The following is a 13,805-nucleotide window of genomic DNA, read 5'->3' as shown; positions in this document are numbered from 1 at the left end:
ATTTTGTTTTCCCCTACAAGTAAGAGGAAGATTTTTAACAAGGCAAGTGATGTGACAATACCTCTCTCTTCAGAATATCGATTTGTCAGATGAATGGAGGAAGATGACTTGGAAAAGAGAGGGGCTGTTGGAAGGGAAGGAAGTAGGAAGTGGAGAAAGGAGGCATCTTCAGAAACAGGAATGTCAACCTCTTTGGGCTCTGAAAGGGCAAGAAATACTTATCAGAAGACAGTCATTGAGCTCCCAGTGGACTTTTCGAGGAGCACAAGGGAGATTTCCAGAAAGTAGAATACAGTGTTTGCAAAGATAAGAAGCATGGACCCTGAACCCAGAATTATATACTCAGCAAACCCTAGCATGATCAATGAAGACAAGGGATGAATAGTTGAGAGGCAAATAGCCTTTGAAAAAAGTTTGTAGAGAGATATATCCACTTCAAAGAAGTCTTTGAACTCTAAAAGCCTCCTTCCCCAAAAGATAAACATTTAAAGCAATCAAGATAAAGCAGTTGCTAAGAAAATAAGACCAAATCACTGCAGGTTCAGGATTGTGTTTCAGAGAAATGGATAATCTAGATGGCAGGGAGAAAAAAACCCCAACGAACTGAGAGGGAGAAAAGACTGCAGAGAAGGATAATCCCCAAATGAAGCCCTGATCTTGATAAAGGGGACATCTAAGGTTTTTGTTATTGTTGTTGTTCAGTGGTTTTTCAGTCATATTTAACTTTTTGTGACCCCACTTGGGGGATTCTTGGCAAAGATACTGGAGTGGTTTACCATTTCCTTCTCCAGATCTTTTTCTAGATAAGGAACTGAGGCAAACAGGGTTAAGTGACTTGCCCAGGGTTACACAGGGTTACAAATTATGAGCCCAGATTTGAACTCAGGAAGATGAGTCTCCTTGAATCCAAGCCCAGTGCTCTATCCACTGCACCACCTAATTGTCTTGAGCAGCAAATAGTAATGCAATCGAATGAAAGGTATAGTCCCTTGTGGAAACTAAAATTAAATGACTTGTGAGTACCCCTAATAGTTAATGAACATGATATAAAAATACTAAATAATCACCAGTAGAATATGCAATTCTTTTAAAAAAATTTTTTGACTACCACCTTCCTCAGTCTTCCCCCTATTCTTTCAGCCCCATTCTCTTTTACTCCCCTTTTCCTTTACTACTTCTTTCCTCCCTTTTAGCTTCTCCTCCCTTTTCTTTTCCCCTTCCCCTCCTACTGCCTATAGAGCTAGTTAGATTTCTATACTTAACTGAATTTGTTGTTCCCTCTTTGAACCAAATCAGATGAGAGTAAATCTCAAACAATGTTCATCTCCCTCCCCTCTTTCCCTCTACTGTAATATATTTTTGTGCCTCTTCCTGTGATGTAATTTACCTTACACCCTTAAATCACATTTTTATTACCACATCATTTACTTTATTCCCGCTCCCTCTATCTATGTATATCCCTTTTATATTTCATAATAAATACACAATTCTCAAGATTAACAAGTGTCATCTTCCTGTATAGGGATGTAAACAGTTTGCTCATATTGAATAAAAAGTTTTTTTTCCCCTGTTTACCTTTCTATACCTCTCTTGAGACCCGTGTTTAAAGATCGAATTTTCTATTGAGCTCTGTCCTTTTCATCAGGAAGGTCTGGAAATCTCTTATTTCATTGAATGTCCATCTCTTTGCCTGAAATATTATACTCAACTTTGCTGGATAATTGATCCTTGGTTGTAGTCCCAGTTCCTTTGCCTTACAGAATATCATATTCCAATTCCTTTGATTTTTTAATGTAGAAGTTGCAAGGTCTTGTGTGATCCTAACTGTAGCTCCTTGATATTTGAATTGTCTCTTTCTGGCTGCCTGCAATATTTTCTCTTTCACTTGATAGTTCTGGAATTTGGCAGCAATATTCCTTGGTGTTTTTAGTTTGGGATCCCTTTCAGGAGGTGAATGGTAGATTCTTTCGATGACTATTTTGCCCTCTGGATCTAGGACTTCTGGGCAGTTTTCCTTGATGATTTCTTGAAACATATTGTCCAGGCTCTTTTTCTCATCATGACTTTCTGGTAAACCAATAATTCTTAGATTTTTTCTCTCCTGGATCTATTTTCCAGGTCAGTTGTTTTTCCAAATAAATATTTTACATTTTCTTCTATCTTTTCATTTTTTTAGTTTCTGTTTGACTGATTCTTGATGTCTCATAGAGTCATTAGTTTCTACTTGCCTTATTCTTATTTTTATCAAATTGTTTTCTTCATTTAACTTTTGCATCTCCTTTTCCATCTGTCCAATTGTTCCTTTTAAGGAGCTATTTTCTCCAGTTAGTTTTTGTACTTCCTTTTCCATTTGTCCAATTTTCCTAGTTAGGTTTTATGCTTCCTTTTCCATTTGTCCAATTTTCCTTTTTAAGAAGCTGTTCTCTTTAGTGAATTCTTTTTTCATATTTTTAAAATCATTGGCCAGTTTTTCTTCTATTTCTCTGATTTGACTTTTAAAATCCTTCCTGACCTCTTCCAAGAATGCTCTTTGGGCTTGAGATCAGTTCATATTCCCTTCTGAAGTTTCAGATGAGAGTACAATCTCAATGCTGCTCTTTTTTGGTATAAGTGTTTCGGTCCTTGTCCCCATAGAAAGATTCTATGGTCTTTTCTTTTACGGCTTGCTTCTTACTCATGATGATCACCCTTTTCCTGGCATATAAAGTAGATCTCTGCTTCTGGAGCACAAGGGGCTCTGTCCCACAGTTCTTGTGCCTTGAATTTGAGGCATTGTGTGTTGTGTCCTCTGGTTCTTTCAGCTGGAAGCTAAAATACTGCAGCTTACTTGGTGCTGAGCTGGTTGGTGTTTGAAAGCAGAGGCCAGGTGAAGGCTTTCTGGGTATCCCTGGAGTTACTCTAGGGCTAGCTGTGTTAAGTATGGGGGAGGGGTGGTCTGGCCACAGGAGGTCTCTCCTGCTGAGTTAGAGCATAGGCAAGCTCAGCAGTTGGTGAACCCATCTATGCTAGGGTCTTCCTGATTCCCCTGGGGTGCTGAGGCACACCTGGGGTCCTGATGTTGGCAGTTGTGAGCTCCACCCCCCTGGGGCTCAGGATCTCCTCCTGGTTTGCTGAACTGGGGTAGTCTGTGACAGCTCCAATCCTGCTCTGGTCCCCTTTAGTCACAGCAAGAGGAACTCTCCTTAGCAATTTTCCTAGCCTCATGGGCTAAGAGACTTTTGCCTAATCCCACTGTTCCAGGATTTTTCCTGGGGAAATATTCTCTGCACTCTTCAATGTCAACAAGGGGAGGGAGATAACAATTACTTATCACTCCACCATGTTGGCTTCTGGAAGTTCTCAATTCTTTTTTTAAAGTAACCAAATATTATTTATAAGTGGAATCTAAGGATAGTTTAAGACCAAAAAAATAGTATGATTTTCTCAGCAACCACAAAAACCCAAAGACAACATATTAGATGCAGAGAAGGCCTTTGATTAAAAGTCTTCTTTTGGAGGACTCACTTGGATTAAGAAAAAAAAATGAAATAGGAATAGTAGGGCCTTCCATAATATGAGAAACCAATATTTGAAAGCATGCATTAATAATATATGTAATGGATAAATTGCCTTTAAAAAGAGCTGTTAAACAGGGATTTTCACTCTTGCCACCACAATTTAACATGGTTTTAGAAATCTTACCAGTGAAGCATGAAAAAGAAATAAAAAGAATAAATATTGATAACCAATAAGTAAAACCACCTCTATTTGCAAATGACAGAATTGTGTATCTAGAAAACCTGAAGCAAAAAAATTAACTGAGTTAATAAAAGCTTTTAACAAAGTATTGGATTAAGCTCCCCTAAATCTGCATGTCTGGGTATTGACACTTATAATCAAGAGAGAGTGATGGAAAAAAAAGAAAAAGAAGAAAATAGCTCTTACAATAATGGTAGACATATATCAAATACCTGGGCATTATTTTATTGAGCCACACTTTTTGAGATGGGGATCCTGGGAATACAAGCAGTAGCAGCTGGGGCAGCTCCCCTTTATTCCCCATCCTTGGAGTGCAGAGGCTTTTCTTTGAATAAAGTCATAAATCAAGAGCTTGAAAGGACCTTGTAGGATATTTAGCTTAGTTTCCAGCTAGGTGGCATGGTGGATAGTGTTCTAGACCTGAGTTCAAATCCAGCCTCAGATACTTACTAGCTGCATGACCTTGGGCAAGCCACTTAACCCTATTTGCCTCAGTATCATCATCTATAAAATGAGCTGGAGAAGGAAATGGCAAACCACTCCAGTATCTCTGCCAGGGAAACTCCAAATGGGGTCATGGAGAGTGAGGTCAGGAAGCTGGACACAACTGAAGCAAAGAAGCAACCACCACCACCACCATCTCTTCATTTTACAGGACGGAGAACGGTGAGGCCCAGGGCATCCACACTTCAGCAGTTACAATGAGTGGCAACATTGGCTGTCATCTATTAGCTTGGTTGTCTACAGTGCTGGATTCTACCTCCCCATCACTCTTGCTCCCTGAGGCCACTGTTTCTCCTCCCACACTCTGGTATTTGCTTGGCCACTGACAATCAGACTGACGTGCAAGGAACAGGAATGGCAAGGGCTGGACAAGTACACCTGCTAGGACAATTGGCAGAAAGAATTTCCCTGGCCTCTTGGATACCAGCTTGGGAGTTCTTATTTCACCTTAGAAGGTCAAGGAATTGCACATCTATTTTGATGGTCGGAGGTTTAATCAAATCTCTATCCCCAAATTGTAATCACCTCCTTGATCCTGAATAAAATGTTTGTGAAAAGTCCAGGAAGATAATGTCTATGGTAAACTAAGTCTGAAGGAATTGGCATGATGTTTTAAGTGCTTCTGAATCAGAGTTGGGGGATAGGAAAAGATGGCTTTTCTTATGGATATTTTCCATATCTTTCCATCTATATATATATTCTTACCCTCTGCTGATGTTCTACTTGTCTTGAAAGGCAGCATGATGTAGTGGAAAGAGCCCTGAACTTAAAATCAGGAGAGAGATGGGTTTCAGATCCTGCCTCTGATATCAGTTGTGACCATAGGTTTTGCAAACCCTTCAGCATTATATGGGTGTCAACCTCTGTGGAGAGGTTGGCCAGGGTGGCTTGGGCATGTCTGGGCTGTTTTTTGCTGGGTTCTTTCTCCCCTTTGTTTTCATATTTGCCTCAGTGAGCTTCCTACGGTCCCAGGATGTTGAACCTAGAGAAGGTATTCAGTGAAAATATCCTTAGGCACAGCTAGTCAGCCTCATTCAGCTCCCTTCCTTAGGATGTGCCCATACCACAGGTCAGGAATTTTCTCTTACAGGGTATGGGCATGTGGAGAAAATCAAGGAGAAGGGAGAGGGGATCTGGCAACCCAGACTGGTTCTTTACTCATTTAGTTCAATCATACCCTTTTCAATCAGCAAAAATCCATCTTTTCTCCCTAAGCTACCCCTTCCACCATTTAGAATAAAAATAAATTGTGTGTGTGTGTGTATATATATATATGTATGTATGTATGCATATATATGTCACAAGTATGTACAGTCAAGCAAAGCAAATTTTTGCATTTATCATGCTCTATACTATATATATGTATCTACACTAGTTGTTGTCTGTTCTTGAAGAGGACCAAAATGACATTACCATGGTAAAGTAAAGTTTCAGTGTGTCTGATTGTGGCTGATCAGACCAATATGAGCTCAGAATGCTCTCCCACAGATTGGGCTCAGATAGTCCGTGTGAACATTTGGGGTGGATACTTCAAATGTGTGCATCCTATGTTTCCTTTGTGCTGTCTCAATTCTGTTTTGCTCAAAGAGCACAGCACCTTTTCTTGATGTGGGCATGCCATGCTGAGCGGTCCTGTGCCAGTGTCTCCCATGTCACACAATCAAATCCAAAGTTCTTGAGAGAGACCTTGAGAGTGTCCTTGTATCGCTTCTTCTGACCATCATGTGATCGCCTGCCCTATGTGAGTTCTCCATAAAATAGTCTTTTTGGCAAGTGTACATTTTGCATTCAAACAATATGGCCAGCCCATCAGAGTTGTGCTCTCTGAAGCATAGTTTGAATGTTTGGCAGGTTAGTGTGAGTAAAGACCTCAGTGTCTGGTACCTCATCCTTCCAGGTGATCTTCCAAATCTTCCTAAGACAGTTCAAATGGAAGTGATTCAGTTTCCTGGAATGGCGCTGGCAGACTGTCCATGTTTCACAGACACACAACAATGAGGTCAGCACAACGGCTCTGTGGACCTTCAGTTTGGTAGTCAGTCTAATACCTCTTCTCTCCCAAACTTTTCTTTGGAACCTCCCAAACACTGAGCTAGCTCTGGCAATGCGTGCATCAAACTCATTGTCAATGTGTACATCCCTGCAAAGTACACTGCCAAGGTAAGTGAACTTATCCACAGCATTCAGAACTTCTCTATTTGTTGTAACCAATGGTTCCATGTATGGATGATAGGGTGGTGGCTGATGGAGCACCTGTGTTTTCTTATTATTAGGCCAAAATTAGCACAGGCAGCAGAGAATTGATCCATACTTTGTTGCATCTCAGCTTCAGAGGCTGCACTGAGTGCACAATCATGTGCAAACAGAAAATCATGCATCAGCACTCCCTCCACTTTGGTCTTGGCTTGTAGCCATTTCAGATTGAAGAACTTACCATCAGTATGGTAGTTGACCTTGATACGTTGTTCATCCTCATTGAAAGCATTTGTCAACATGGCTGAAAACATGATGCTAAAAAGCATGGGAACAAGCACACAGCCCTGTTTCATGCGATTGGTGACTGGGAAAGCACAAGAGCATTGTCCACTATCCAGAACCGGGGCAAACATGCCATCATGAAATTGACGTCCAGTATTGATGAACTTCTCTGGGCAACCAAATTTTGACGTAGTTTTCCAAAAGCCCTCATGACTAACAGTGTCAAAGGCCTTCGTCAGATCTACAAATCTAAGGAGCTGCAGCATGTGCAGCAGCCACATTCCAGTAAACCGTTTCGGCATATGGACCAAACCAGGTTGAGAGTAACACAGCAGTCTCAAACTCATTAGTGAGTTACGGGGGTGTCTACCCCAAGCATGTTTGTGAATCTACATATGAATTGTGTATATATATATATATTTATACACACATACACACAGCAGACATCTACATAAAACTTCTTTTACATAATGTGAATTTATGCTCTGTCATGGGGAAAGGAAGGAGGCAGACAGTGGAAGAAGGGGGCTTTGAGAGCCAGGGACAGAGAAGTAAGAACAAAAAGAGGAACATGAGGGCCAGAGTTAAGAGGAAGAAGGGGGGCAGACACATGGGGGCCAGGGTACAGACAGGAGAGGATTGCATACCAGAGCTGGGTACAGACGGGCTGATGGATGGAAGATGGTAATATATCATAAAGTTAACATATATATTTTCCTGGAATGAGGATTTCTTTCAGATTTTTTTTTACCTAAAGTTGAATTTGCAATGTGAATTTACATAAAACAAGAACTGCTTTCACATATTTCATTCTTCCCTATGATTCACCTCTCTATCAGGAGGTGGGTAGTGAGTTTCAGCATTAATCATCATTAGTCCATCATTAGCCGTTCTGAACCGTTTGTCTTTTCAGTATTGTTGTCATTGTATATAAACTGTTCTTCTGGTTCTGCTCACTTCACTCTGAAACTGTCCCCTTCATCATTTCTTAAAGCACAATTGTATTCTATCACATTCATGTCCCATAACTTGTTTAGCCATTCCCAAACTGTTGGACAATCTCTTGGATTCCACTTCTTTGCCATCTCAAAAAGAACTCCCATAAATATTTTTGTACCTCCATAAGAGTTTGCTTTGCTTAGTTTTAGCCCTTCATTTAATTTATCCTTCTTCTAATTTCACCTTTTTCTTTCTTGAGGGAAATGGATTTCTGTACCAACTGTGTGTGTGTATATGTTCTTCCCTCCTTTGGCCAGTTCAGATGATAGTGACATTAAGATGCTGTCTCCATCCCTTCCTCTTTGCTTGTATAGTCTTCTACTTGCATACCCAAACTATGTAAAATCATTTCTCTTGATTTTTAATGGGAGGTTTTTGGGGGCTCCTGGTGTCAGTGGGGTCTCCAGGATCACAGCATTTGTGGGAATCTTTGGGAAGGAAGTTATAGCATCCAGTAGGTGAGGGAGGTCCCTTGAGGCCATGGAAGTGGCCTTCGGTATGAGCAGGTATCTTTTGGTGCTGTTAGGAGAATTTTCTGATATCTGCTATTTGCTTCTGTTTCTTTTGCCTTCCTGGGCATGAAGCCAAAGGGTGTTGGGGGGGGGCTATCAGGGATGTCCCTGGTCTCCGAGCCCATACACATTAATCCATGTAAGTTTTTGCCACATACAGGAGATTAGAGGGGACTGAGCAGTTCAGTTGGGCATGGTGGAAGTGAGTCTATGGTTGGGATTCAGGAGTCCTGGGTTTGGTCACTAACTTTCTGTGTAACCTTGAGCTAGCCATTTAATTCAGTTTCTGATTAATATCTACTAAGTACCCAATATGTGCAAGGAATTCGGTCTTTCCAGACCTCAGTTTTCCTGTTCTCTATAATGGTGAAGATGAGGTGTGGCTCATCACAGAATGAATATTTACAATGGAAGGTGGTGACTTTGTCCCACCATTCACAGATGCTCTGTTTACTTCCTGGTACCGTTAAGATGGTACAAAATGGTGATGGTGATGGTAATCACTGCTAGTGATGCTGGTTCTCTTTGTACTCTCAGTTGTTAACAGCATATTTTGCACATAGTCAGTGCTTAATAAATGCTTATTGGAATCAGTAGCATTAGTTGTGATGGAAGTCATGATGGTGGTGGGGGTGGTGGTACCTTGAGTGATAGAAAGTTACATTAAAATGATTGTTTTTCTAATTATCCTCTTAATCTCTTCTTAAAAGAGAGTATCAGAAAACATGTGACTGATAATAGCATAGGGCCTCCACCAGGAGAGGTTCAATCAATGTTTGTTGAATTGAATAGCCATCTCAGAAGTGATGACCTCATTGATAGGCATGTCAGTGTATCCTAAGGACAAAACCAGAGACCTCTGAAGATGTATTACACTTTTCAACAGGCAAGAGTTCTAAGGGAACCTGCAACCTTAGAGGGGTACAGGTAAAGTTTACATAAGATATTCTATAGGAAACATGTGCCAAATATGCTAACTAGGTGTTTTGGGGTGGGATTAGGGGTGGTTAAGGAGTGGTCAGTTCTTAAAGGAACATGCACTTTTGTATCTACTGAGCAGGTATTTTACCTACAGTTCATCAGGGAAATAGCCCAAGGGGGCGGGGCTACCTGGAGGTGTGGTTTTAAACCTGAAACATCACTAAGTCAACCAACTGTCAGGGCTGGTTCAGAAATACCAGGTTGTTCTCATCAATGTCTTGTTAGACAAGATAAATGTAAGGGAGAATACGTATGGCTAAGTCTAGGATACATATGATTGGTCAGTGAGTAGTAAATATCGTTATGACCCAGTACACATCCTGTTCAGCCAGTACACAGCTGGTTCAGACTAATAAGTTCTGTAGGTGCAGTTGGCTGCTGTAGCAGGAAGGGAAATAATGGTTGTTGCTGGGGCAGGCTGTGTCCTTGGGCTGGGGAGAAACTGCCTGAGACGGTGTTTTGAGGTTAGGGAGAAATGTGATTTTTAAAGAGAAGTGTGATTTTAGAATTGGGGCCCAGCTCGTGCATCCAAGCACCCCATCACTGTGACCTCTAATGACAGTGTGACCTAATCCTTTTTTTTAGGAATTTTCTGGCCTCTGTGGTGCTCTCTTCATTGTGTTTGGGATTATTGGTGCTTTAGTCCTTGGCCTCTATGTGGACAGGACCAAACAGTTCATTGAAGCCACCAAGATTGGTTTTTGTCTGACTACGTTAGCTGCCATTGCTTTTGCCCTGGTAAGTGTCTGTCCTACATGTTTTGCATGATTTCACATGTATAATGGATACCATGTTGTTGTCTTCTCAATGGGTGAGGGAGGGACTAGGGAGAAGAAGAGAATTTGGAATTCAAAGTAAAAAAATGAATGTGTAAGTGTCTACTCTAGGCCATAATGGGGACAGAGGAATCTTTGACATCTTGCTGATCGAGACCAGTCCCTAGGGCAGGACTTGGGTATGATTTTCTTTCTACCTCTGGGGAAAGGGAACCCATTGGACAGGTCATGAACCCAGGAAGGAGTCTTCTCAAATTCATGGCTAGGCTGAGAGAGGGAGAGTGAACAGGATAGGGTATAAGAATATATTCTGGGCCTAGTTAGAAAGGGGTGTCAGAGGCTAGGCCTAAAGAGTTGAGTCAGTAGCCCCAGGTGAGGTGATAATACTCCTCAGGTCCAGGTTACCAAGGGGCAACAGTAGGGATGGTGAAAAGGTGGTGCTATAGGCAGGAGAGAGAAGGAGAAAAGGTGATCCTGGGATATGGACAATAGGGATAGAAGGATGAGACTGTTTGTTGTCGTTCAGTTATTTCAGTTATATCCAACTCTTCATGACCTCATTTGGGGTTTTCTTGGCAAAGATACAGGAATTGTTGGCCATTTCCTTCCCTGACTCACTTTACAGATGAGGAAACTGAGGCAAACAGGGTTAAGTGACTTGCTCAGAGCCACACAGCTAGTAAATGTCTGAAGCTCGATTTGAACTCAGGAAGATGAGTCTTTCTAACTCCAAACCCAGTGCTCTATCCACTATGCCACTTAGCTGCCCTATATAGAACATTTATAACTCATTCTCACAACAGCCCAATGAGGCTGGCAAGGCATGGATTATCACAGGACTATGCAGTCCCTTCCCCTCCCCTTCCTTTTCCTTCCCTTCCTTCAAAATCTCAAAAGATTTCAAAAAGATGTCAAAAGTTGCTTGGTTTAACCTCTGTCTGATTGAGAATCCCCCTCACTATTCCTGATATGCAGTAATATGTGATCATGGTCAAATCATTTGATTCCTTAGAATCCTGGTTTCCCTATCTGTAAAATGGAGAAAGGGAATAAGGATTTGTTAAGTGCCTGCTATTAAGTGCCAGACCCTGTGTGAAGCACTTTACAAATATCACCTCATTTGATCCTCACAACCACCCTAGGAGGCAGGTGCTTTTATTATCCCCATTTTACAACTGAGGAAACTGAGGCAGACAAAGATTAAGTGACTTGCCCAAGGTCACACAGCTAATAAGTGAGCATGGCCAAATTTGACTCAGGTCTTCCTGACTGCAGGTCCAGTGCTCTATCCATTGCTCCACCTCGCTCCTTTTTTACCCACCTTACAGGTCTGTTGGGAGGATCAAACAAGATGATAGATCTTCATGATACCCTCTAGATATAAGTATCAACTAATATTATTATTAAAATGGTAGGGAACTTGCCATCTCCCAAGATAGACTTTTGGGTTGCTGCAGTTTTTAGGAAGTTCTTCCTAATTTAAGTCTGCATTTTCCTGATTGATTGAGGATTTTGAACTCTAATTTTTCAAGTGATGATGAATAGTTTGTGTTTCCTCTTTTAGAAATCATCCATGTTCTTTGGTTATTTATTCACTGATAGGCGTGGAAGCACCTGGAGAAGAGCAGGGAAATATTGGGTTATGCTGGTAAATTTGTGCCAGTGCTTTCTTGAGCCAATACGTCAGATTTTCCTCAGAAATATTTAACAAGAAGGACTTTTCCTTCCTTCCTTCTTTCCTCCCTCTCTTTCTTTCTTTCCTCCCTCCGTTCCTCCTTCTCTTCCTCCCTCTCTCCCTTTTTCCTCCCTCCCTCCTTTTTTCCTCTCTCCCTTTTTCTTTCTTTCTTTTTTCTTTTGCTTTCCTCCCTGCCTTCCTCCTTTTCTTTCTCCCTCCCTCCCTCTTCCCTCCCTCCTTCCCTCCTTCCTTCCTTCCTTCCTTCCTTCCTTCCTTCCTTCCTTCCTTCCTTCCTTCCTCCCTTCCTCCCTTCCTTCTCCTTCCTTCCTTCCTTCCTCCCTTCCTCCCTTCCTTCCTTTTCCTTCCTTCCTTCTTCCTCCTTCCTTCCTTCCTTCCTTCCTTCCTTCCTTCCTTTTTCTTGGTACTTTTAAAAGCAATCAAATTCACTTCCCAATGACTCTCCTACAACACAGATAGACAGTTAACCAAAACAAAGGACAGATTGGCACCAGACTTCTCAAGAATGTTGTCTGGGCCTTCCAGTGCCATCTTTCTCACCATCCTCTTCTCTTCTCAACCCCATGTCATTCATTTTCTTTTTCACTGCTGTGTGAAGACTGCCCTCTCCAAGGTTAGATCAGAGGCCTCCTAATCACCAAATGCAGTGACTGCTTCTCCATCCTTATCCTTCTTGTCCTCCCAGCATTTGAAAAGATTGCTCACCTTCCACTCCCACGATTGTCTCTCCTTCCTTGGCTCTCTTGATTTTAAGGTCATTTTTTTCTTCTTTCCTTTGCTGTCGCAAGAATTTCTCCCTAATCTGTTTCCTTTTTTTAAATTTTGGATACCTTCATTTTTTGTGGTTGTTTTGCAAAATGTCTTTATTTTTTACGTAATTGAGCCTATCCATTTTGTTTCCAGGACATCTAGGGTGGTCCAGTGGAGAGACCGCTGGGCTTGGAGTCAGGAAGATTCTTCTTCCTTGAGTTCAAATCTATCCTCAGACACTTAGTAACTGTGTGACTCCTGGCAAGTCACTTAACCTTCTTTGCCTCCATTTCCTCATCTGTAAAATGAGCTGGAGAAGGAAATGACAAACCACTCCACTATCTTTGCCAAGAAAATCTGAATGGGGTCATGAAGAATCAGACACAACTGAACGACAAATTTTGTTTCCAAAATAAAGTCAGTCCTTCCATTTGTTCTGTAAGCTTTTTTCTTCTCCTTTCAATTGAGATTAATACACCACTTCTTTCTTTTAGCTTCTTATATAACTTCAAAAATATTTAAATAATTGGTCCATTAGGAATTTATTGTTGTAAAGGGCAGATCAGTCAAAAAACATTTATGCTATATTACACTATGAATACAATAGTATATCACACATTTTACTATGTGCCAGGCACTGTGCTAAGCATTAGGGATACAAATATGAAAAAAGAAGACAGTCCCTGCTGTCAAGGCGCTTAAAATCTAATGGGGAAAGATAGCACCCAAAAGGAAGCTGAAAAGGTGTGGGGGGATTTAATACTGTATTTTTTGCCTTACTGATATCTAGTTATTCCAAAAGTTATTATTGAATCTGGTTCTTTTCCCCAGTGTTTTGTAATGTTGGATTTATGAAACATTGATCTTTTAAAATATATTTTGTTCTACTTCTGGATTTTCTATTTAGTTCTATTGATTATTTTTCTTTTTCATATTCAGTGTCTGATCGTTTTCGTTATTATCACTTTAGAATCTATTTTGAAATCTGCTTGAGCAATTCCCTCGTTCCTCAGTTTTTTTATGCTTTGCCTTTACATTCCTGTAACATTGTTTTTCCACATAAATTTTATTATCATTTTATTGCTTCCTATGGAGCAGCACATTGGTATTACATTTAGTATTTCACTGAACCTACTTTGTGAGTTGAAAGAATAATTGTAGATGTCGTCATACGGATTACATGGAGTCTCAGGACATTGTAGGGAGGGCTTCCTTCTTGAGGGCCAGAGTCTTTCAGAGGGATTGGCCTAGCCATTCCACATGGGCATAAAAGAGGGAAATAAAATCACCCATTCCCCAGATGGTGACATGCACTTAGTTGGATATTCTCTTTTGCTAATTTCTCGGTGCATCTAGCTTGGACTGGCACCTATC

At 41.0% G+C, this 13,805-nt stretch overlaps 1 protein-coding gene across 1 annotated transcript in view; it reads left to right on the top strand.

Moving 5' to 3' along the window:
* The window catches only part of SLC49A3 (solute carrier family 49 member 3), a 54,566-nt gene that overhangs the window by 31,934 nt on the left and 8,827 nt on the right, over positions 1-13,805 (top strand). Inside the window, 1 exon segment of the mRNA XM_072619729.1 lies at positions 9,798-9,950. Coding sequence (XP_072475830.1) covers positions 9,798-9,950 — 153 coding nt within the window.

This window comes from Notamacropus eugenii, chromosome 6, assembly GCF_028372415.1.
Source record: "Notamacropus eugenii isolate mMacEug1 chromosome 6, mMacEug1.pri_v2, whole genome shotgun sequence".
Taxonomy (NCBI): domain Eukaryota; kingdom Metazoa; phylum Chordata; class Mammalia; order Diprotodontia; family Macropodidae; genus Notamacropus; species Notamacropus eugenii.
The sequence above is the reverse complement of the archived record's forward strand: the minus strand, read 5'-3'. Positions and strand labels throughout refer to the sequence as shown.